General features: G+C 27.8%; 2 protein-coding genes across 5 annotated transcripts; one reads left to right on the top strand and one right to left on the bottom strand.

Moving 5' to 3' along the window:
- Window positions 1-128: 128 nt before the first annotated feature.
- On the bottom strand, window positions 129-5,776 carry LOC114165090 (Protein prenylyltransferase superfamily protein). 4 transcript variants are annotated; one of them, XM_028049744.2, is made up of 11 exons: window positions 5,660-5,776; window positions 4,959-5,074; window positions 4,188-4,574; window positions 3,638-3,748; window positions 3,396-3,486; window positions 2,912-2,980; window positions 2,563-2,640; window positions 2,327-2,416; window positions 1,129-1,179; window positions 618-854; window positions 129-521 (listed from the first exon to the last, which is right to left on the bottom strand). In XM_028049744.2, the coding sequence occupies exons 2-11, from the start codon at window positions 5,039-5,041 to the stop codon at window positions 402-404; spliced, it is 1,317 nt and encodes a 438-aa protein (XP_027905545.2). In that variant the 5' UTR covers window positions 5,042-5,074; window positions 5,660-5,776; the 3' UTR covers window positions 129-401. The 4 variants fall into 4 exon arrangements, with proteins under 4 accessions (XP_027905545.2, XP_027905547.2, XP_027905546.2 ...); XM_028049746.2 differs by having other exon boundaries at window positions 4,959-5,070; window positions 5,660-5,715; XM_028049745.2 differs by lacking the exon at window positions 5,660-5,776 and adding an exon at window positions 5,369-5,624.
- A 4,331-nt stretch (window positions 5,777-10,107) lies between these two features.
- LOC114166347 (protein PIN-LIKES 3-like) lies at window positions 10,108-22,090 on the top strand. The gene is made up of 12 exons (XM_085667836.1): window positions 10,108-10,182; window positions 16,255-16,447; window positions 16,563-16,642; window positions 16,740-16,864; window positions 18,061-18,182; window positions 18,781-19,038; window positions 19,469-19,561; window positions 20,003-20,103; window positions 20,408-20,460; window positions 20,685-20,870; window positions 21,540-21,675; window positions 22,051-22,090. Exons 2-11 carry the CDS (start codon window positions 16,313-16,315, stop codon window positions 21,662-21,664), a joined length of 1,278 nt encoding a protein of 425 aa, XP_085523962.1. The 5' UTR covers window positions 10,108-10,182; window positions 16,255-16,312; the 3' UTR covers window positions 21,665-21,675; window positions 22,051-22,090.
- Window positions 22,091-22,223: the final 133 nt, after the last annotated feature.

The following is a 22,223-nucleotide window of genomic DNA, read 5'->3' as shown; positions in this document are numbered from 1 at the left end:
GTAGGCAAATTTGTTATAGGCTGCATAGTTCCCTTCTTTACAAGTACATATATAGGAGTGCGTAAAATTTTAAATTAAGTGTCTGAGGTGCAGTTGAATCACTATCGGATGTGTTTAATCACAAGTAATGAATGAAATATGACCTCAAACTAACATTGTTACTGTAAATAGTTTCATATGAAACACATCAAGAACACTTGTTATGAAAGCAACTTCCTATGGATGTTTTTACAAATACATGTACGGAGTTATTTAAACTCTGCTTTTAACCTGCAAAGTGCAAGGTTCATGTCAGGGGAGCCAAATTCATACACAAATGTACCAGACATAAAATAAGATAAACTAACTGTTAGAATGAGTAATAAGATCTACTACATCCTATGTAGCTCATACGCTTTCTTCTAGTTCATGAAGTAATTGAACAGTGAGGATCTCTCTGGGCATGACTTATTCAGCAGGGTCTTCAGATCATCATCTCTTAGCTTCTCTTGGAGCTGATTCACCAGAGACTCAGGGACTTGCTGATGCACATAGTAAATTGAAGACACCAGAGAAAGAAATTCAATTAAGCAATCTTAAAATGGAAAGCTTAATGGACATATAATCTACATACATACCACTTTCAACCACAGAATGTAACAAGCAGAATGTGCAGCTTGTGCTTGGACATCCACAAAATCATCATCAACAAAAGTTGAGCAGGAGTGGAGAAGACACAGTTCATTCTGCAGAAAGGTGCCAAAGTCATGATACAGGTCTATTGCCTCCTTGGAATGGTAGGACTCATCACCAGAATCAGGCACAAAATTATTTATCCAGCATGTGGAAAGGAAGCGCCGATGAAGCCATAGAGCCTGTTAAAAGTCAGCACCATTGAACATCTAATTCTAAACCTTTAAGAAAATTACTGAGATAGAAAACCACTTGCACTCAAGTAACCCAAAATCACAAAAAGGTGATAATCTGATGGGATTTCATAAGCAAGAAAACAATTTTCTCAAATTTCAAGAATCCAAAAATCCTGTAATGGATAGAGATTATTTACAAAACTCCAGCTAATCAGTGTATTACTCTAGTGAGTAATATGATGACCAATTATGAAATTAATTACAGACAAAAGTCACCTACCTCTCTTCCAACATAACGTTTTATCAGTGTTTCATTCCAATCAAGCTCGTCCTGTCAAACCATAGTTGCAACATAATTAAAAACTAAATTTATGTGCATGCATATAAAGTTTAGGTGATACAGTAATGTCAATTACATCAGTCAATATGCAGTTCTTGTATTAAAAAGGAGGTACATGCTGCATAACCTATTGTGCAGTAAGTAGTACATTGAATATTCATTCCAATGATACAGAGTTATCAAAACCAAGCCCCGGACATAGATTACTACCATCAAGACCCTGAACTGAAGTACAAAAGCAAGTATGAAACAACAAAGAATTATGCAAATTCAGAACCATGACCAGTATGATCATGATGTTATAGTAACTGAAGCATATATGCACCTAATAAATTGAGCTATGATGTTTGGAGCATCACACTAGTTTGGAAATTTTACTCGCATTATTGTCTTCCAACTTACTTGCCTTTCGGTTTTCAATTAACTTTTTATTCATAAATCGATTTTTGGCCCTGAAAAAGTGTCGAGGAAGACCAAGAAAGCAATGTAATTAATTGTTAAGAGACATATCGTGTGAATAATATTCCTAAGAACTTGATCTGTAACCAACCCAATGATGTACAATCCATGTGGCCAATCTCATCTAGTGGGATAAGACTTATATTGTTGTATAAGCACTAATGAATTTTACAATAGAGGATACCGAAACCAGTCATTTAGTAAAATGCCATATCTCACATATTGTTGCTTGAGTTGTTCTAAAAGAAAATTCTAATGCTTTATGTCATATTTCTTGAACAACTGGAACCTGCGGCTCTTATTAAACTGAAAGGAAACTTTTTAATGTCTTTGCACATTCTACTACCATTTCTGCCACAGATGAGATTAAGACTATATTTGGATATCCGATTGATAGTCTAATTAAATGGAATGGAAGTGAATAAAATCCACCAGGTATTTTTCCTTCCTATTTTGAATGACCTAAAGAACAGAAGTGAAAGATGAGCGCATCACATGATGCCACCACAAGATCTCAGCTGTAGCAAGAACACTGCAACAACCTCAACCACTGTACATTGTCATTCTATTTCATTGCAAAGCATACCTTCCCTTTCTTTCAATTCAAACATAATATGACATACTCAACAAAGATACCAGATCATGCACAATATATGAAATAAATAAGCATAAATATTACCTTCAAGGCTTGGACTATATTAACATTACGACCACAAGATACAGTATCTTCCAGACAACTTGGACCCTCCATAATTCTCAGTAATAGTCGCTGCAATATAATAGAAACCATGATTGGTAAAAGAGGAAAATCATAAGCTTGTCTAAGGACACACAACATGCTGTATTTTTACTCAAGATGTTTTTATAGCATGGAAACAATAACTAGTCAGGTTAAAGAAGGTAAGCAAAACTTACTCTGCGATAATGAAAACAACAATTATCAGCGATATGCAGTGCAGCCCAACTTCTTGATTTCCTTAACTCACACAGAACCTAAATAGGTACAGCTTCATGAGAACCATTTATTATGTCATTGACAAGCAAGGTCATATGTAATTTAATGAAAAGATTTTTTATGGATCAGCAATGGGAGAGGAAATAGGAATGGAATTGAATGCTCAGTTGTTGATTCAACTTCATTTTTATATTTGATATACTATAATTAAAATAAAAAATGCAACAAAAAATAACAAGATTTTTTTTCAGTCAAATATGCTTAGCTCATAACACTTACAACAAAAAGAAAACATCACAGAATCAAAACCTGGTCAATGGTCATGTATGAGACTAACCAGCAACGGTGATTCCATGCACGATAATTCATTTTTGATCTCTGCAAATGATGAGGTAACAAAAAGGAAAAAATCAATATTTAATTAAAAAAATGAAAATATGATGTCACAATGATGGCAAAATGGTGAAGCATTATATAAATCCACAATTAAAACCATCATCAGATCTCCCCCACCCCATCATTTTCCTGCTTTAGGATGATGTTTTGAATTTTACATTAACAATGTATAATGGATTGAAATACCAAAAGTGTTAACAAGATAATGTAAATTATGTGTCAAATGTTACAATATGATATTGTATAATACTCCCTTGTATTGAGAAAAGGTCAGAACAAAGGTGAAAGTAATGTAACAATTATCCTTCTCTCATGTTCGAATGCCCATCAATCATACAAACATAGAATAAAACATTTCCAATTTAAACATTATGATGTTCCCATACTGAAATTAGACCTCAGCTATTTTTTCCACCAGCTCAGATTCTTTTCCCAATATCTCTTTGAAATTTGAACAGTTTGCAGAGATTGACTTGATCACCCATCGCCTAAATAAAATACTTCTATACATTAGATTGATATTTGCATTCCAAAGCCTCAGGAGGATCAATTAATATTCAAAATTCAGACCTATATAAAACTAATCTAGAAAATATATTCATTCTTTTAGTGATGAGGACAAAGCCAGAAGATGAATACCTATGATTCCAAGCTTGTTCACTTTTGGGTGAATATGAGAGTACAAGTTCTGACAGGAGAAGTTCATCTACAAACATTGAGAGCTGCTGCTTCTTGGACACTATTAACTTTCTGCAATTGCACAGAAAAACTTAATAAGTTGGTAACAAAAATCAAATTCCCAGCATGTTTCCTCAATAGAGGTTATCAATTCTTTTTCTTAGTACATTCAATATGAATCCTATCTTGTACGTTCCCTCATACATCACAACATTTTGTGCAACACTAAGCTTATGCTGTTGTTGACTCTTGAGCACTAAACATTTAGTACCATATAGTACCACAGGTCTTGTGACTGTGCAGTAAAATTTTACTTTCATCTCAAGAGGCATGTTTCTATCATAAAAAGAATATGTCATCATTTAGACATTTGAACAAAGGGAAATGCTGTCAAATAAACCTGTTATCATAAGTTAAAACAATTTACTGGACTCTGTCAACTTACAATATAGTCTTCCAGATCTCAACAACAAAAAAGTATAAAAAATTCATTAATAGATAAGAGGAGAACCTGCAATTCCAAGCTGTCATAAAATCACAGCTTAGCAGCAGAAGAGACTTGCTATGTCTCAGAAGGGTACTTTCAAGATGGTCACTAGAAGTGGCAGGTAAGCAAATTCCAACTTTGTCAGATTGGTTGTCACACATTCTGTATTGTTTAAATGTAATCATAAATGCATGTTTAGCAGTTTTATATAACGGTAGAAGAACATGAGTTGAGATTCCCAGTTTATGATCTCGGTTCCAGAAATATATGTTGTCTTGTTTGGAAGATTCCACGGGGCTTACTGCTCCATCTTCTGATTGATGGATAGCTTCATAAGATAAATTAGACGAAATGTCTGATTCTTCCTTTAGCAAGGGGAATTGTGAGGGATGAATAAAGCCCAGCTCGTCACTAGATCCAAAAACATAAGGGAAAACATATTTAAAGAAGGAAACATAATATAGTTAAATCAAGTAACAAAGAAACAAGATTGACCATAGCTAAGAGGCATTGCTTAGAGGGTGTTATTCCATCATCAAGGTTATATTTTACAATATTTTATATCATCCAGAGACTTCATATGAATGAAGCTCACAAAATTTACTAAAATAAATTAGTATTAGCTTTTATACAAATTAAAAATCTTACTATTCAGCATCCGTTATGAAAACGTTAAAACTAGAATAGAAAACAGCATATTGATTGATGGGAATGCCAGAAAATTTACAAGTTTCTCAAGCAATCATCAGGGCAAGTATTATTCGAGTTTGTGCGCATGAAATCACTAAACCTTACATTAGAGCATCAGATTCAAGGATATCTTCCAACTGGCGTAAGAGATCCATAGCGTCGACTTTAGAATCAGACTCTTCACTCATATCTGTTGACCTGTATCAAGCCAAAGGTGCTGACTTCAAGCAAAAACAAAAAAGGATGTAATCAATTGTCAAATCAATCTTATTAAATACTAAATGAGGAACAAAGTCATTACATCACAAAAAATAAGTCTTCACACGAAAGAATGAAACTCGTTGACTATCGATAATACATTTCATTTAACTAAAGTATCAGTTACAAAAAACCTCAAACTCGCAGAAACTATTTACAAAACCAAAAACAAGGCAGCTAAAGCTCACAAGACTTGCACATCCCTCTATTTCTCATACACGAAATCCATTTCACACACTACTGCAGCAAGGTCTTACGGGAATTTTCACAAGCAGGTCACGGGCACTACCAATTCAGACTTGTTTGAGCAAGACCCAGATGAGATTATGAGCACGTGAAGTTGTTTTGGTTTCAAAAACAAAAAGAAGGAGTCATTTTTCTTCTGGGTTTCACAAACTTGCAGGTTCCTTTGGGAATAAAAGGGTTACCATTATCATTCAAACTACGCAGACCAAATAGAAGACAAACAAAGCAAATTGAAAAGCAGCGAAGCAATTGTAAAGGGAGAAAGATAAGAAATGAATCAAAGTTCAGTTTGAAAAAATTACCTTTCGCACACTGATTGCTGTTCCTCAACAGCTTGGCCAAAAGTCTTACGAACTCACCATAGCTGAATTAATCCAATAATAATTATCTAATAATTTATTTTTAAATAGAGGAGTTTAACTTTAATATTTGGTAAGTGTATCAATTTATTAAGAAATATTTTAAATATAATCCATAATTGATAAAAAAAAATAACAATGTGAGAAAACTAGCTGAAAGTTATTAAACTAACAAAATTTTTGTAAGATTATCAACTAAAGAAACTAATAAAAATAAAAGACGAAATTAAATACATTTATACAATGCTTTTATACAATACTTTTATACAAATACAAATTTTAAATTCTTATAATATTTCATTTATATATAACATTCTGTATTTACTATTAATCTTATACTACATTTCTATAATATTTTTATTCAAAATTAACATAAAATAAATAACTTATTTTTATATAGACATACGATATTTAAAATAAAGTAAAATAGATAAAAGGTATTATAAATAATAATGTGTAAATGATTTTTTTTATTGTTTAAATTTGTAGAAGTAGTTAATAAAATGATAAAAGAGTAAATAATTTTTTAATAATGAGTAATTATTTGAATTAAAAAAATAGTTACTAAAATCATAAAAATAAAAAATATTTTTTTATTATGAATAATTATTTAAATTTATAAAGTAATAATTAAAAAAGTAAATTTGAAAAAAAAAAAGATAGTTATTAATAATCTATGTCATAAAAAATCAAAATAAAATAATCATACTATATATATTCAATACAAAAAATTGTAATACATCATATAAAAATACATATACAAAGATAAACTAAATAAATAAATTTTAGAAAATGTACGTAAAAGAAGATATTTTAATTAATAAATTCAAGTTCAATCAAATAAAAAGAACATAAAAATCATATAGACCGGACATAAATTTATACTTTAAAAGATATTAAATATATTCTATTAGAAACTAAAATTTGATCCAAGAATATAGATAAAGGTTACAATTGGAACTATACATTTACATATGTATATAATAACCTTCTTTAGGGATAACGATGTGAGTTTGGCCCGGTGGGCCAGCTCGCAGAGCCGCCAACAATACATGGGGCGAGCTAATATATTGAACCTGCATGTTTGTCAAAGTTTGTCTCGCATAACATGTGATCCACATAACCTAACACCTCTCACCCTAACTTAATAACAAGTTCATGTTTTGATGTTATTTATTATACTTGTTTTGGTAGTCCTAAACTTTTTATTGGACTGTTATGATGTTGTTTATTGGATTTGTTTTGATGCTCTATAACTCGTTTTGTTTGAATGTTTTGATGCTCCAAATATTAAAATTATGATGTTCCAAATGTTATGGACTCTTTTGATTTGATATATTGAACTGTTTTCATGCTCCAGGTTCGTTTTATTGTACTGTTTTGATGCTTCAAACATTAAAAGTATGATGTCCATGACTTTTTTCTTTTAAGTCAAGATGCCCAAATATGCAGGCTAGCCTACAGGCCCAAAAGTAAACAGGGCATGTCACATTTTCAAGCCTGCAACTTCTTTACATGGCGGTCCAATCCAGTCGCAATGTACGAGTCTAATGCGGGTCAAATCTAAATGTGTCGGGTCGACCTGCATTCGTCATCCCTAACCCTCATTTTCTAATTTTTCACCACTTCATATTAAAATTTATATGACTTAAACCATCAATAAAGCATGTGAATTTTTGTTACATGTCTTTACTTCATAGACAAATCAAGCAATGATTCACATGTTGTTTCAAATTTATCCAAAATTCATATAATTCTTATTATTCCAAACGACCATCGTCATACGTCATAACCAACAAAGATACAAAATAATATTTAATTTATATTTAACATTCACATTACATCCACTAAAGAGACAACACGGGAAAAGGGGAAAAAATTAAGTACGAAGAAAATTTCGTAATTAAATGAAAATTTATTCCATTGAGTAAAAATGTAGTATAAAACAAGATTGAGTTGGCATTATTTTTGCTTGAGAAAAAAATGTTCTTAGCTTAAGGTTTAAATTATTGTTCTAATTTTTTTTATGACTTATTTTAATCCATCCATATAATTAAACTTATTTTCATAGTTTTTAATTAATTATAGGAAATTATGTTTGCATTCTTAGTCTAGCACCCTACACTTAAACCACCACAAATAGACATTAGTCATTTTCTATAATATTTCAATAGTTTGTTTGTAGGTTTCCCTACACATTCCAATGATAATGATGACGACTCGTTCTTTAGTTTTTTTTTTCCATTTTTTTTAAATAGGATTTTTAATTTTAGTATTATAATGTTTTTCAATTTCATTTTCATTATACTATTTTGAGTACATCCAACTATTCATTCATTCGTGCATAAATTACAAATAAATGTCCATGCACACTTTTTTTTTCTATCGACAATTAATATCTTCTAAAATGAAATTATGAGAGAACATGTTCTTTCGTATTGCTTGCTATAACTCTTTCCATTTTTTGTGGAGGTTGAACTATATATATCAATCATCAACATACTTCTTTATTTCTATTACAAATATGATTATTTATTCCGAAAAAGTGATATTCTAATTTTTTGTAACTCTTTTATATTATTCTTTCTTTTATCTCTTTACACAAGTATCTTTCTTTTATCTCTTTACACATTTTATGTATTTTTTAGATTATTGTTTTCAAATTTATTACCATATAATAATAAGAATAATAATAATTATTATTATTATTACGATTATGTGAATATTTTATATCATTTTAAATCGTGAAAATTACTATCGTTTTTATATTTTCAATAATTTCATATTTTATTTTAACATCTAACAAAAAATTTCATATTTAAAAAATTAGTATAACTATTCCATTATCTTTATTAAATTAAGAGAAATGCTATTTTATATTAATTTAATTTATTTATAAAAAATAATTTTGATTTGTGTTATCAAATAAGTGAGCAATAATGTCTTTAGACACTCAAACTCCAACCATGGTGTTCATATAAAAAAAAAATACATAGTTACATAAATAAACAAATAAATGTAGAATTTTTTCAACCACAATATGAAATAGGATAAAAAAAAGCTAGTTAATAGAATGTGGTAGTTAGTGGAAGGGAAGCACATAGCAACATCAACGGCTACCAACTCGTTGTCTCTTCACTTTCAACTCTTAATTCATTTTTGTCATTTTTCAATCTCAACACCCACCCACAAGATTACATAATATCCAAAGTTAGACATATAAATTAGAATTTTAATTATTTATCTTTTTTTTTTCTTTCAAAACTAATCTTATTATTTTCTCGATAAAAATCACTAATGAAGTAAAGATTAAGTAAAAAGCATTGTAATATATAAAATATTTAATTAAAATAAGTATTTCTCTTCTTTTATATTTTGAATCCCAAGTTTTTATAATTGTTTGTTAGAGATTCATGTGAACCAAAAACTAAGCAAAATTAGATTATATAAATGAGGATAAATTTCACCTTACAAATAAAATTTACAAATAAGTTGAATTAAGTTTAAAATTCTCTTTTTACGATGATATGAGAGTTATTTGAAATATATTATAACAAGATTTATTGTTTATGGGGTCTATCGTGTCACTATATTACTGTTGGATCACACATTAATGTTTAATTTCATATTCGATATGTATATGTCTCATTGTGAGGATGTCTTAAATATCTCACATGGATTAAAGATAAAATTAATTTATAGTATAAAGTGGGTGTAAACTTGACATTACAAATTAATTTTGTAAAGTTGAAGCAGATAAAATTTTATTTTTAATATATCTTCTTAGAAAGTATATGACTTTAGGTTAAGGTGAAATATTTTGAAATATATGTTTTGTACAATGGTATGATTTTCTATTAAGGTAGATTGAAACTGAGACTTGTTTGCATTGTTATAGATTTAAAACTTTGAATGTTTAGCTTGAAGTGTGTGTATATGTGTTTCATATGAAGTTTGTATTAAAGTTATGGTGGAAGTCTCACCACTACAAGAAAATATCTTATTAACAACCAATTTTAGTGTCAAAAAAAATATTAGTTACTAGCAATAAATTGGTCACTAAATATTAGCTATCAAGGCTTTGACTATCAAAAGAATTAAAATTAGTCTATAATTAATTAATATTTTTTTATCCAATTAGTTATATTAAAAGGCGAGTTCTTGTGAATAAAAAGCTCAAATCCATTCTCCATCAATAGTACGTTTTACTTTTGCTACATAGGTACTTTATACTTATAAAATAAAAACAATTATAAGTTGAAAGAGACAAGTTCAAGTTGCCCTAATAAATTATTAAGGAAAAAAAAATTATACAAATAATCTTTAGATGCAATGAATGCAAATGAGTGATAAATCTATAAATAGCAAAGTGAGGAACAATTTTAGAATGTGAAGGAAAGTATTATTGAGAGTTCTAAAAGAAAGATGAAGAGAAGAAATCTATAGAAGAGAAGAACTCAAAATAAGTAAGATTTTATCTTCTTTTTTTTCATATTTATATGGTTCATAAAAATGCTTTTGAACTTGGTGTGAAATAGAAAATGATGATTTACCAAAATCTTAAAACAAAAATTAGAAAATAAACTATAATTAACATTGTAATTGATCGTTTTTAATTGAGTTTTCTTTTCTTTTAATCATGATGTATCCATCTCAAAAAAAAAGTTAAATGTTAAAAACCTTATTAAAGAAAATTTAATTTAGAACACTCAACCAACATTTTATTAGTATATATCTTATTCTTTATACGGTCTTCACTTAGATAGTTTCACTTAGGTAATATACATTAACATTTAATAACTATCTTAGTGTTAATTGAATACACTTTTTATATATGTTTGCGTAACGTCGGAGACGTGGAGAACAAATGTTAAGGGACGTCGAGACTTACGTGGACAAATGTTAAAATTGATATTTTATTTACAAAAATATCACCGATCATTTTTAACGTCTGTGTTCCCTTTAACAGACGTTAACGGAGTGACGTTATAGAAACTTTTTGTGTTAGTGTTTTCTTTTATTTTTCTATGATGAATTGGGTGGGTGGCTATGAACTTTAGGAGTATAATAACAACCACCTTTTCTTTTTATTCTTTTTATTTTCAAAGAACTAATTTTGGACCTCTTTTAAAATTGAAGTAGTGAACCCAACATAATTGAACCCCTTTGATATGATTTAAAGACAATATAATTTAATTGGGTCATGCTTCATCAATAATGAATAGACATTTTTGTGTGTATTAAAATACATTATACAAAAATTGTTTCATTGAGGAATGCAATAAGTACTCACGAATTTAATATGATTAACTTTTATAATCATATAATTTCTATATTATAATTTGATTAGTATTTTAGTTGGTGATTTACCAATATAAATGCTCATTTTTAAGTGATTAAAGGTCTTACGTAAATAACTATTTTGAATGTATAAACGGCATTGTGCTTTTTAATTTATAAAGTATTTGCTTTTTAATGTATAAAAGATATTTTAAATTTATAACTAGAATTTAAATCGTTGCATAACTAAAATTTAAATTGGTGTATAAAGTTGACTCTTTGAAACTTCGTTTAAGAAAAATATTCATATTTAATTTAGGCGATGAAATGATAGATGAAAATAAGTGATTAAATATATCAAATATATGAATAAAAAAATAAAGAAAATGGTAGTTTGAAGTTGTTGAAAGGATTTATTGTCGCTAACATGACTTTAATAACATTAAAGAGACAACTTTATATGTTTAAATGCGTATTTTATTACAGTGGAATAGTGTTGCAAAGAAAGAATATGAAAAAAAAAAAAACTCACTTTAAGAAATGTTTTTCAAACATATTTTATTTATTTTGGAAATCTCGTTTCAAAACACAATTCATGTGAATTTCCAAAGGGTTAAATATGTTTTTGGTCCTTCAAGTTTCAGCGAAATTTGGAATTAGTCCCTCATCAAAACTTTTAACCAATTTAGTCCTTCATCTTTCAAAATGCGTGAATTTAGTCCTTTTAACCAAATTTTGTTAAGTTTATTTGACGTTTCAATCACATTTCATGATAGTATTTAAATTATTTACATTGTTTGACACATTTTTGCTTTAATGTTAACTTAAATACTATCATGAAATGCGCTTGAAACATCAGATAAACTTAACAAAATTTGGTTAAAAGGACTAAATTCACACATTTTGAAATATGAAGGACTAAATTGGTATAAAGTTTTGATGAGGGACTAATTCCAAAATTTACTGAAACTTGAGGGACCAAAAACATATTTAACCCATTTCCAAAAAACTACGATGCATCTATAATTCAACTTGAGTCATGTATCCGTGTTCGACATGTATTCGTGTCTGATACTTTATGATACTTATCAATGAAGGGTGCACTACAAGAAACTTTGTGAATAATGACCAGTTTAGGTGTCAATTTAAAAACTAAAAGTGATTGACAACTAAAATAGTTACAAAAAATTATAATTGGTTTCTAAATTGATAATTAAAATAGTTTTTATTATGAATTAGTTCCTAAGATTTTGGCTACCAAAATAATTGGTCTCTAATTAAAAAACCGATCTCTAACATATTTTTGGTTACTAAAATTAGTCATTATTTAAGAGTTTTTTTGTAATAGTACTTTTATGATGACAATAACTTATATTATATTTTTTATATTGACAACTTTAGTATATATAATTTTAATTTGGATTTACACAATAACAATCATATATTTATTATGTTTTTATACATTTTTTAATATTCATATATTACGTATCTATCATGTATCGTATCCTATTATTTTAAAAATAAACGTATCAACGTATCGTATACGTGTCGTATCAGATACACGTATCGTATCCGTGTATCATAGCCAAAAACTCATTTTAGAAAGCATTATATGGATTTTGAAAAGTTTATTTCATAAATCTTATTCCTCAAAACATATTTCAAAATACATTTCATATGTTCCGAAAATTAAAAAATTCTGTTCCAAAAATTATATTATGAAAATTTTAATCCGAAATTCTTTTTTTCGAAAATTTTGCTAAAAATATATTTTTTCAAAAAAAAATCAGAATATTCCAAAAGTTACTTTTCTAGGATAAAATATCATTTTGAAATTTTGAGGGACCATCGAAGAAATCGTGGGGGTGTAGGAAGTAAAAGCCCGAAGCTTAACTCTCAAATGAGATCGGCCTCTTTAGTCCAATGTAAGTGTGCAACCACTTGTGCACGAAGAGGTCACGTGTATAGATGTTAATTACCTAATAATAGCACGTGCTTGCTTTCTTGAAAGAGGAAGATTAACATATTTATTAGGATTAATTACTCTTTAGTTTTCTTTATTATTAATTTAAAATTTGATATTTGATCAAAAAATTTGTTTTTGACACTGATAGAGTTTTATTTTATTGAAATAATAAAATTTGGTAAATCTCACTCCTTATAGAGAGAAATTCATGAAATTTTAAAAAATTCAGTAAATAATAAAAAACTGTTATTTTGTTGTGAAAAAAAAATGTGTGATGGTGTAGGACAATCTCGTATTAAATAACGCTATAAACTTATAGTACTATAAAGTCTTGTATCTTTCATTAGTAAAATTATCAAATGAATTAGAAATTTCTAGATTTTTTTTATTTCTTGTAATTTTTTACACATTTAAAAATAATTTCTGACAAAAACAATGCCAATTTTTTATGACTAAAAATATATATCAAATAAGTTTGGCCTAATAAATGAAATGCTGTCTAAAAATATTTACTGTACATTATCATCAAATTATTATTATTATTATTATTAAATGGTTTGGCAAGGTGTTTTGAATAAAATCAAGTGGTTAGAAAAAAAAAAGAGAGTTAATTTTGGAAGAAGTAAGATTCTTTTTTAATTTTTAAATAAGTATATATAATTAATGAGTTTTAAAGACACTAGGAAATTTTTGGAACAATTTCTTTCAAGATGAATGTTTTAACAACATACCTATATTTTGACTTTTTTTCTAATATAATCTCTCCTATAATTATTACCCACGTTACTATTCCCTTTTCAATCATCATAATTTTTTTCTTGTTGTCATCATCACTATTAGTTTCACTATAATTATTATAATTAATTATCATCATTGTTGTTTAATTTATTATTATCATTTTATGACTACTACCACTTCTTTTATGATTGTGTTATTGTGGGTAGGTACAACTACCCTTACAACAAGAAAAATATATTTGAGTGGTGATAAAAGAGAAAAAAAAACTATATTTATTTTTATTGATCTTTATCGACACAAAATTGATGATTAACCTTTGCTAAAAGAGCTAATTCAATGAATACCATTCAATGTTACTAAAAAGTTTGTGTGTTTGATAAAAGTTAAATTAGGAAAACTCAAAAAGAGAGAGCAAAAGTTAACTTTTTTTTTTTCTTGTATCATCAAGGACATGTTTGAATGTTGTTTTTTTAAGGTGAAAAAAATATATAAAAAACTTATAGTTTATTCCCTTAACTTTCAGTGAATTTTGAAATTAGTCCATTTTGAAACTTTGGACCAATTTAGTCATTCATCTTTCGAAATACGTGAATTTTGTTTTTTTAATCAATTTTTGTTAAGTTTATTTGACATTTCAAGCACGTTTTATAATAGTATTTGACTTAACATTAAAGTAAAAATGTATCAAACAATATAAACAATTCAAATACAATCCTGAAATGCGTACGAAACATAAAATAAACCTAATAAAGTTTTATTAAAAGGATAAAATTCACGTATTTCGAAAGATGAAGGACTAAATTGGTCTAAAGTTTTAAAATAGACTAATTTCAAAATTCACTGAAAATTAAGGGACAAAAACATATTTAATCGTAAAAAATTAAGTAGTTCTCTAATTTTTGTTAACTTATATGTAATTTAGTTATAATTTATGAAAAAACTCCTCCAAACATATTAATATTATAGTTAATTAAATATTATTATGGAATAAGTATAAAGTTTGAAGTAATGGAGCACTGATTCCCATATTTGGAATTCCATTAACAAGCAAAAAACTTTCACCTAAGCCTACTATGAGTTTTCCATTTTTATATTGTGTGCGATCCTACTCTACACTTTCTGTCATTTTCTAACATTCTTCCTTTTGCAATCTCATTAATCAACCAAATCAAAAAGTTAAGTTCTATTTTACTTTTATCTCCATTTCACAATGAATGTATACAACATTACATGAAAAAATTAATTAATATCATTTTAAAGTTTAAATATTCTTTCAAAAGATTTCCAATGAAAGGGAGGGTGAAATTTTACCATTACATTATTCATTTTATTTTGAATTAATTAAGTCTTTAACCATCTCATAAATATGACAATTTAATATATATATATATATATATATATATATATTAAATATTATGCCTTTTGATTTTTGTTGTTAACGACATAATAATTAGTTTTATCTTTTGATTTTCGATTCTTTAGTTAATTTAAATTTACTCTTTTCTTTCTCAATTTCCTTTAATTCATTAGTCAACTCCCTCTTCTCTTTTTTAAGAACGAATTGTCTACTGAATTAAAAAAGAATTGAAGAAAAAAAAAACCGAATTGATTAGCAAGTTGGAAATGAAAAAAAAAAAAAATCTATATGGTATTGTCGACAAAATCAAACAACATAACACTCAATAAAAATATAAAATACTTAAGAACAAAAATTGTTAATAAATATTCAATTAAATATCTAAATTTATAAACACCTAAACATTTAATTAAACTTTCATTTTTATAAAATAAATATCATGTCAACAAAGACAAATTCTTGGTATATGAGATTTTTTTAGTTAAATTTCCGAATCTTGCATGAAGTGTTGAAGGTAACAAGACTTAAAAAAAAATGAGTTGAGTGCAATACTTGGTAATCAATACTAGTTTTGCCTTCTACTTTTGGGATAGTGCGCAATGTTCATACTTACACTATATAAGCACTTAATCTCCCACTAAAAGCCACAAAAAAGTCCCTTTAAAAACCCTCACCACCACATTCTAATGTGCCAAATTCTAAGTCCAAGGTAATGAAGATTTTTTCACTCCACATTGTTCTTTCTTGTTTTCTTATGCACATGTCATGCAATTGTTTTAGAAGATTTATTCGAAAGACACGGTATCAATGAGATATGAGTTCAAGAAATATAAGAGATCGATACAGATTTTAACCAATACTTCAAGATAATGAATTTATTAGTCTTTTTTCTTATATGTGTTGTATAAATTTTCTTTCATTTTTATTTAATATGAAACTTAAACTCATTAGATTTCTTGTATTTTATAACTGATACACAAATCAATTATTCACCTTTTTTATTTTTTTTTCAATATCAGACTTAAACTTACACTTAAATTTTTAATATTTTATAACTGATTTACAAATCAGTTAAGAAATTATAATATAAAACAATATACTGTATTTGTACATGCATTGCATTAGAAAGAAGATGAAGCTATTATTTGCAATGAATGAATTTGATGTTAATTATTTGAAACTTGTTTCACATTTCAGGGTTACCACCACTTGATTTCTAATAGCTAAACAAGAAGAAAGAAAAAAAGACACAAAAATGGAGTTTTGGAAGCTTTTCTTTGTTGCATTAATGCCAGTTTTGAAAGTGTTGCTAATTACTGCATTGGGAACAATCCTTGCAATTAATCGCTTTGACATACTCGGAGAAACTGCCAGGAAAAATCTCAACACTGTAAGTTTAATCATTTTCTTTGTATTTTTTTTTTTGTTTCCAATATTTTATATTCATTCAAAGCTGCAATTTTATTGATGAATAACTGATATGAATTTTCTTTTTCTTATAACAGATGGTATATTTTGTCTTTTCTCCAACCCTAGTTTATAGCAGCCTAGCTGAAACAATAACTCTAAGAAGTGTGGTTATGCTGTAAGTTTTTATTTCTTGTTTCTTCTGCATCTTCTTATCAAGCAATATAATTCTCCATAGATGAATTATCAAAGATGGTTTCAAAAATATTTTATAGGTGGTTCATGCCAATCAACATTCTTCTCACATTTGTTATTGGATCAGTTCTTGGATTGTTAGTTGTTAAACTTACTAGAGTTCCTCATCATCTTCAAGGACTTGTTTTAGGGTGTTGTGCAGCAGGTAGGTATTTTTAACTCTCTATTGCACTATATTTTATTATATTATACTATATATATGGAGATCCCAGATCGATTAGCGATAATACAAGTATACAATATATAATTGAGTGTAAATATCACATTACAAATCTATTTTATAGAGTTAAGTTAGACTTAAATTTCACCTCTTAATATGATATCTCAGCCATTAAAAGTCTATCCTGGTAAGATTTATTGTTTGTTAGACCTATCGTGTCACTTATTATCGGGTCACTATTAGACCATCTATAATATATATAGTCTCACGTTCAACATGTATATATTTTAATATGAAAAAAAGAAATGTGTTAAAGATTTGAGATAGATTAGAAATAAGACAAATATGTAAGCATAAACGCAGAATATGATCCTAATAGTCAATCATAAACTCATACACAATATCCCATACTGATAATCATGCTGTAAATAGTAAACGGAAGCGTACCTGAATTAGCCATAACGATGATATTAGAGCACTACTGATACAATGATCTTGTAAAGCACCTTTATTTCCCTTTAGTTTTCTCTCTTGATGGGGATAAAGATAAAAGAACAGGAACTTGAAGAGTACGTTATGACTCAGTGTCTTCTCAGAAGGGGACCACGACCATTTATAAACTGAATTACTTAAATTTTAGTATTTCTAATTTGGCCCCTCATCAAATTAGAAATTACTAAATGGTCTCTACACAATATTTATTTTCATGACATATGCCTTTAACCAAATCTTTAATTTAGTCAGATCACTTTATTATTTGACTTTATAAATAATGGCCCTAACACATTTAATTATGTATCATATATATGCATGACCCAAAATTACTAACAAAATAAACTTATAAAAAAGTATACAAATTTTATCTTACAAGTCAATTTTGTAGGATTGAATTAGACATAAAGTCTACTTCACATTAATATAATATTTATATATATGTGTGATGTATATACCAAAGAGTTCAAATTCTCTGCTGAATTTTTTGGTATCGTCCTCTGTTGAACATTAAAAATACAATCGATGTTAATATTTTAGAAATATTTTTGATATATTTTCAAACTTCACAGTTAGTGTTCATTAGTGTATTTTGAAAACACAACGTAGGATAACACGTAAAACTCATAAGAGAGTCCAAATTTTATATTTAGTCTAATGATTTTTGATTTGAATGTTTGATATTGCAGGAAATCTTGGAAATTTGCCAATAATTATAGTTCCTGCTGTGTGTAAACAAAGTGGAAATCCTTTTGGAGATGTGAATGTTTGCTACAAAAATGCATTAGCATATGCTTCTCTATCAATGGCGGTATGGTATACTAACTTCAGACAAATTTTAAAATTTAGGAACCTGAAACAAATATTTTCTGCATTTTCCTTCTTGCATTAGTTTATCACAAAATTATTGACTTTTTCAACTTAAATTTCCAAATAAATGTGAAATCATAAAGGGCATGTTGTTTTTAATATAAAAACAAATGAAAAATGTAAGCATGTCATGAGATTTCATAGCTAAATTTAAATTTGTTTTTAGTTGGTTGAATTTAAGTTTGACTCAATTTTTTTTCTTTCACTTTTAAGTTGATCCTTCTAGTTGTTTCAGAAAAAAACTTATTTTAGACCTTATATTTCTTAAAGAAAACAAATATAAACATGTGATTAGACATTTAGTATTAAGAATGTAAAATTAAAATATGTTGCCATACAAATAGTTTGTAATAATTAGTCACATAAGAGAAATTTTCGAAAACATTTGAGGTAAAAAGGCTAAAACATTTTCAAAAACTGAAAATATATATCAATTTTTAAAAAACTAAACTGATCTCAAATTTAAAGAAACAATATCATGATTAAGCTTTATAACTATTTAAACTTTTAAGTATTTTTTTTCTGTTTTATTTTTTCAGTTAGGATCAATTTACATCTGGTCTTATGCATACAACCTTGTTCGATTATATGCACCAAAAATTTGCAACGAAGCCAAAATTGCAGAAAATTCCATGGTGAATCCAATGTCCATAACAAAAACTGATCCTGAGAACCCTTCAACATGTTCCAGAGGATTACCATTTCTCAGTGTTGTTGGTGATAAATCACAATCTCAAGATCATGTCAAGAACTTTGAAATCCAGTGTACAAATTGTGATGATGGAAAAACAGAGGAGGTATGTGTAGTACATTTATTCCTAAATATATATAATTAAATATTAAATTTATTTATAATTCTTAAACTTGGATGCGAAATCAAAATTAGTCTGTGTTTCAAATTTTAATACAAACTTTAGAAATGAATGAATATAATCTTTTTAAGACAATAATATTAATTTGTCTTTACATGTTAAGTGACATTTTAGGTTTAATATTTGAGTTTAAATGTATTAAACAGTGTAATTAGTTCAAATATTAACCTAAAAAGTCGTTTAATACATAAAATTAATTTAAGTTCAATTTGAAAGGCTATATCTATTTATTTTTAAAATTTGAGGATTAATCTGTATCAACATTTAAAATATAGACAAATTTTAATTTCGTATAACACGGTTTTGAATATTTAACAATAGTTATATATGATTACAAATTTGAAGAGTTTTACAGGCACAAAGAGGGGAAATGATCATGAAACAGCTGAAAACATTGGTCAAAAAAATCAACCTGAAGATACTATTCACACCCTCCACAATTGGGGCTGTAAGTAATGTGTTTTTAATTGTGTTTGATTATTTGATAATCTTTCTGTTATTTTCATTCAATTCATTGCATATATATAAAAGTAACATATATATTTAGAATGAGACTTACTATAATAAAGCTTACAAGTTTTAGGTAATTTTAGTGTTTTATAAGTAACATCAAGTTATACTTACTTTTTATGTAAACTTCTATTATATAAATTACCAAAATAAAACTCGAACCTTCTTGGTTAAAGAATAACACTGAAAATACTTAAGAAAATGTATATGTCTTAGTTTTTTCTATAAATATTTCAATAATTAACATAAAAATTCTTATAAAATATGGAAAAAAAAAAAATCTAAAAGAGTGAAGTTAAAACTTGCTAGTTGAGAAATTAGGTAACAATATTGAAACCTTATTAGTTGTTATTTTTGATTTTCTGTTCTTTGCATGCAGATAGTTGGTTTAATAATTGGTGTAGTTCCTCAATTTCGAAAACTTTTAATTGGTGATAAAGCTCCTCTCCATGTGGTTGAGGACTCTATAGTGATGGTGGGGTAAGTGTTTCTTTCATCCATCTTTGGCCATAAACTGAAACTCAGAGCGAAGAGGAACAACCTTATATGAATCGATACTGTTAAGAATTCAAGTGTGAGTCTAAGTCCCACATTGATAAAAAATGAGAAAGTAGAGCATTATATAAGAATAAAGACCCATAAACTCATTGCTTTAAGGTTTTGGGTTGAGAGTGGTGTCAGTGTCTTATGTAATTAGGCTCAGATCTCATTAGTGTGTTGTATCTCTCCAATAAAACCCCCTCTGTAAAACCTAACAGATACTTTTGTTTTCTCTGTTTCCTAGGTATGCATGCATTCCAGTAATGACTTTGTTGGTCGGAGCAAATCTTATCAAAGGTAATTTTTTTTTTTATCTCAAAGAGTGAGTTGAATCTAGAACATGTGTTTGGAAATTTTCAAGGTGTAATAGTTGAATTTAGAAGTTGTGTGGGAAAATTGGGATTGTTTTCTGATTGAGTCGATCACTAAAATAGAATAATCTGATTTTCATTTTCTATTCATGTAAAACTCGGATTCATAATATGTGATGCTAAAAATTCGATGTTGTTGTTGTTGTTCAGGTTTGAATGGAGTTGGAAAGCAACTTCCACTGATTGTTGGAATCACTGTGATTAGATGCATTGTGTTGCCAGGAATTGGTGTAGGCATAGTTAAAGGTGTTGTTCGTTTAGGGTTCATCCACAATGATCCATTGTATCAATTTATTCTCCTGCTTCAGTTTGCACTTCCTCCTGCAGTATCACTCAGTAAGTTCTTTATCTAACCTAAACTTTCCTTTATAACTGCGACGGATCTAAGATTCTAAAGAGTAGAGGTAATATGTTGAAGGAGACAGTTATATAATAAACTTTTTTATATAGTTAATAATAATTTTAATAAAAACAGGATGTTTATCCACCACACTCGTGTATACGTAATCCGTCTTTAGTTTTAGAGTTTATTTTGTCACATGTTATTGAACTATTATTAAATATGTAAATATATTGACGTGAAGAGTGTGTATCGATAATCTCATATCAACTAGAAATAAGACCAATTTATAATATTTAAATGAATGCAAATTGGATCTGGACTCTTTGTTGGATTTTCCTGTATTGTTCATCTATCGTGCCTTCAAAATATATTGATCGTTAATGATTTTAAAATTTTAAAAAGACTTTTAAAGTATCAATGTAGTGTATCTTTAATGCTCAGAGGACAACACCAGAACATTTAGTAGAATATATGGACTTGTGCAAACCATATCTTAAGTTAATTTGAAAATATTGAATTAAATTTCTTAAAAATTATTTTGATTAGTGTTATTTTTAACTGCACATTTAAGTTCAAATACATTCATGTAATCTTCAACTTAGAAAAATGTGAATAATTATTGGTTTAGACCTTAGTCTAAAATAATTTTATGAATGTGACAGGTACAATCACTCAATTATTTGGAGCTGGTGAGGGTGAATGCTCAGTTATCATGTTTGCAACTTATTCTTGTGCTGCAGTTTCAGTGACACTTTGGTGTACATTTTATATGTGGCTTGTACTATAGTTATTTTTTACGGTTTAATTGGTCGGATGGTACCACTTTTATTTAGACGTGTCAGTTTGGTACCCACTTTTAAAAAAATGTCAATTGAGTATTAACTTTTGAAAAGATGTCTCAATTAGGTCATTTTCAGCAAAAAATTATTAACATCATTAACAGTATTGTTATTTAAAATGACTTACAAAATTAAGTATTGATATTTATATTAAAATTTAGTGGTAAAAGTCATGAATTAATTTAATGGTTTTAGTAATTTTTGTCTGAAAGAGACCTGATTAAACAATTTTTTCAAAAATTGGGACTAGATTGACACATTTTTTAAAAAAGGTACAAAACTGACACATTTAAACAAAACTGGTACCATCCTACTTATTAAACCTATCTTTTACTGTCACATAAGATCTGCTTTCAAGCTTCATACATGACTCATTATAAAAAACAAAAAAATCTCTTACTGATAAGTCCCCGAGATTATTGCTTAAAAAATATTCAAAATTATATGAAAATGCATTAAAATATAGAAAAATGTATTTTTTATATATATATTTCGATCTCTTGGAAA

Source organism: Vigna unguiculata, chromosome 10, assembly GCF_037176805.1.
Source record: "Vigna unguiculata cultivar grain cowpea cultivar isolate G323 ecotype 2 chromosome 10, ASM3717680v1, whole genome shotgun sequence".
Classification (NCBI taxonomy): domain Eukaryota; kingdom Viridiplantae; phylum Streptophyta; class Magnoliopsida; order Fabales; family Fabaceae; genus Vigna; species Vigna unguiculata.
This window is presented reverse-complemented; position numbering and strand designations above follow the sequence as displayed.

Coding starts and splice junctions, on each gene's coding strand:
- LOC114165090 (XM_028049744.2), bottom strand. CDS start 5,041: ATGAGTGAAGAGTCTGATTCTAAAGTCGACGCTATGGATCTCTTACGC. Junction 4,575..4,958: donor CTTGAATCTGATGCTCTAAT/GTAAGGTTTAGT, acceptor TTTTGGATCTAG/TGACGAGCTGGGCTTTATTC. Junction 855..1,128: donor AACGTTATGTTGGAAGAGAG/GTAGGTGACTTT, acceptor GACTTTTAACAG/GCTCTATGGCTTCATCGGCG.
- LOC114166347 (XM_085667836.1), top strand. CDS start 16,313: ATGGAGTTTTGGAAGCTTTTCTTTGTTGCATTAATGCCAGTTTTGAAA. Junction 18,183..18,780: donor ATGCTTCTCTATCAATGGCG/GTATGGTATACT, acceptor TTATTTTTTCAG/TTAGGATCAATTTACATCTG. Junction 20,461..20,684: donor CGGAGCAAATCTTATCAAAG/GTAATTTTTTTT, acceptor GTTGTTGTTCAG/GTTTGAATGGAGTTGGAAAG.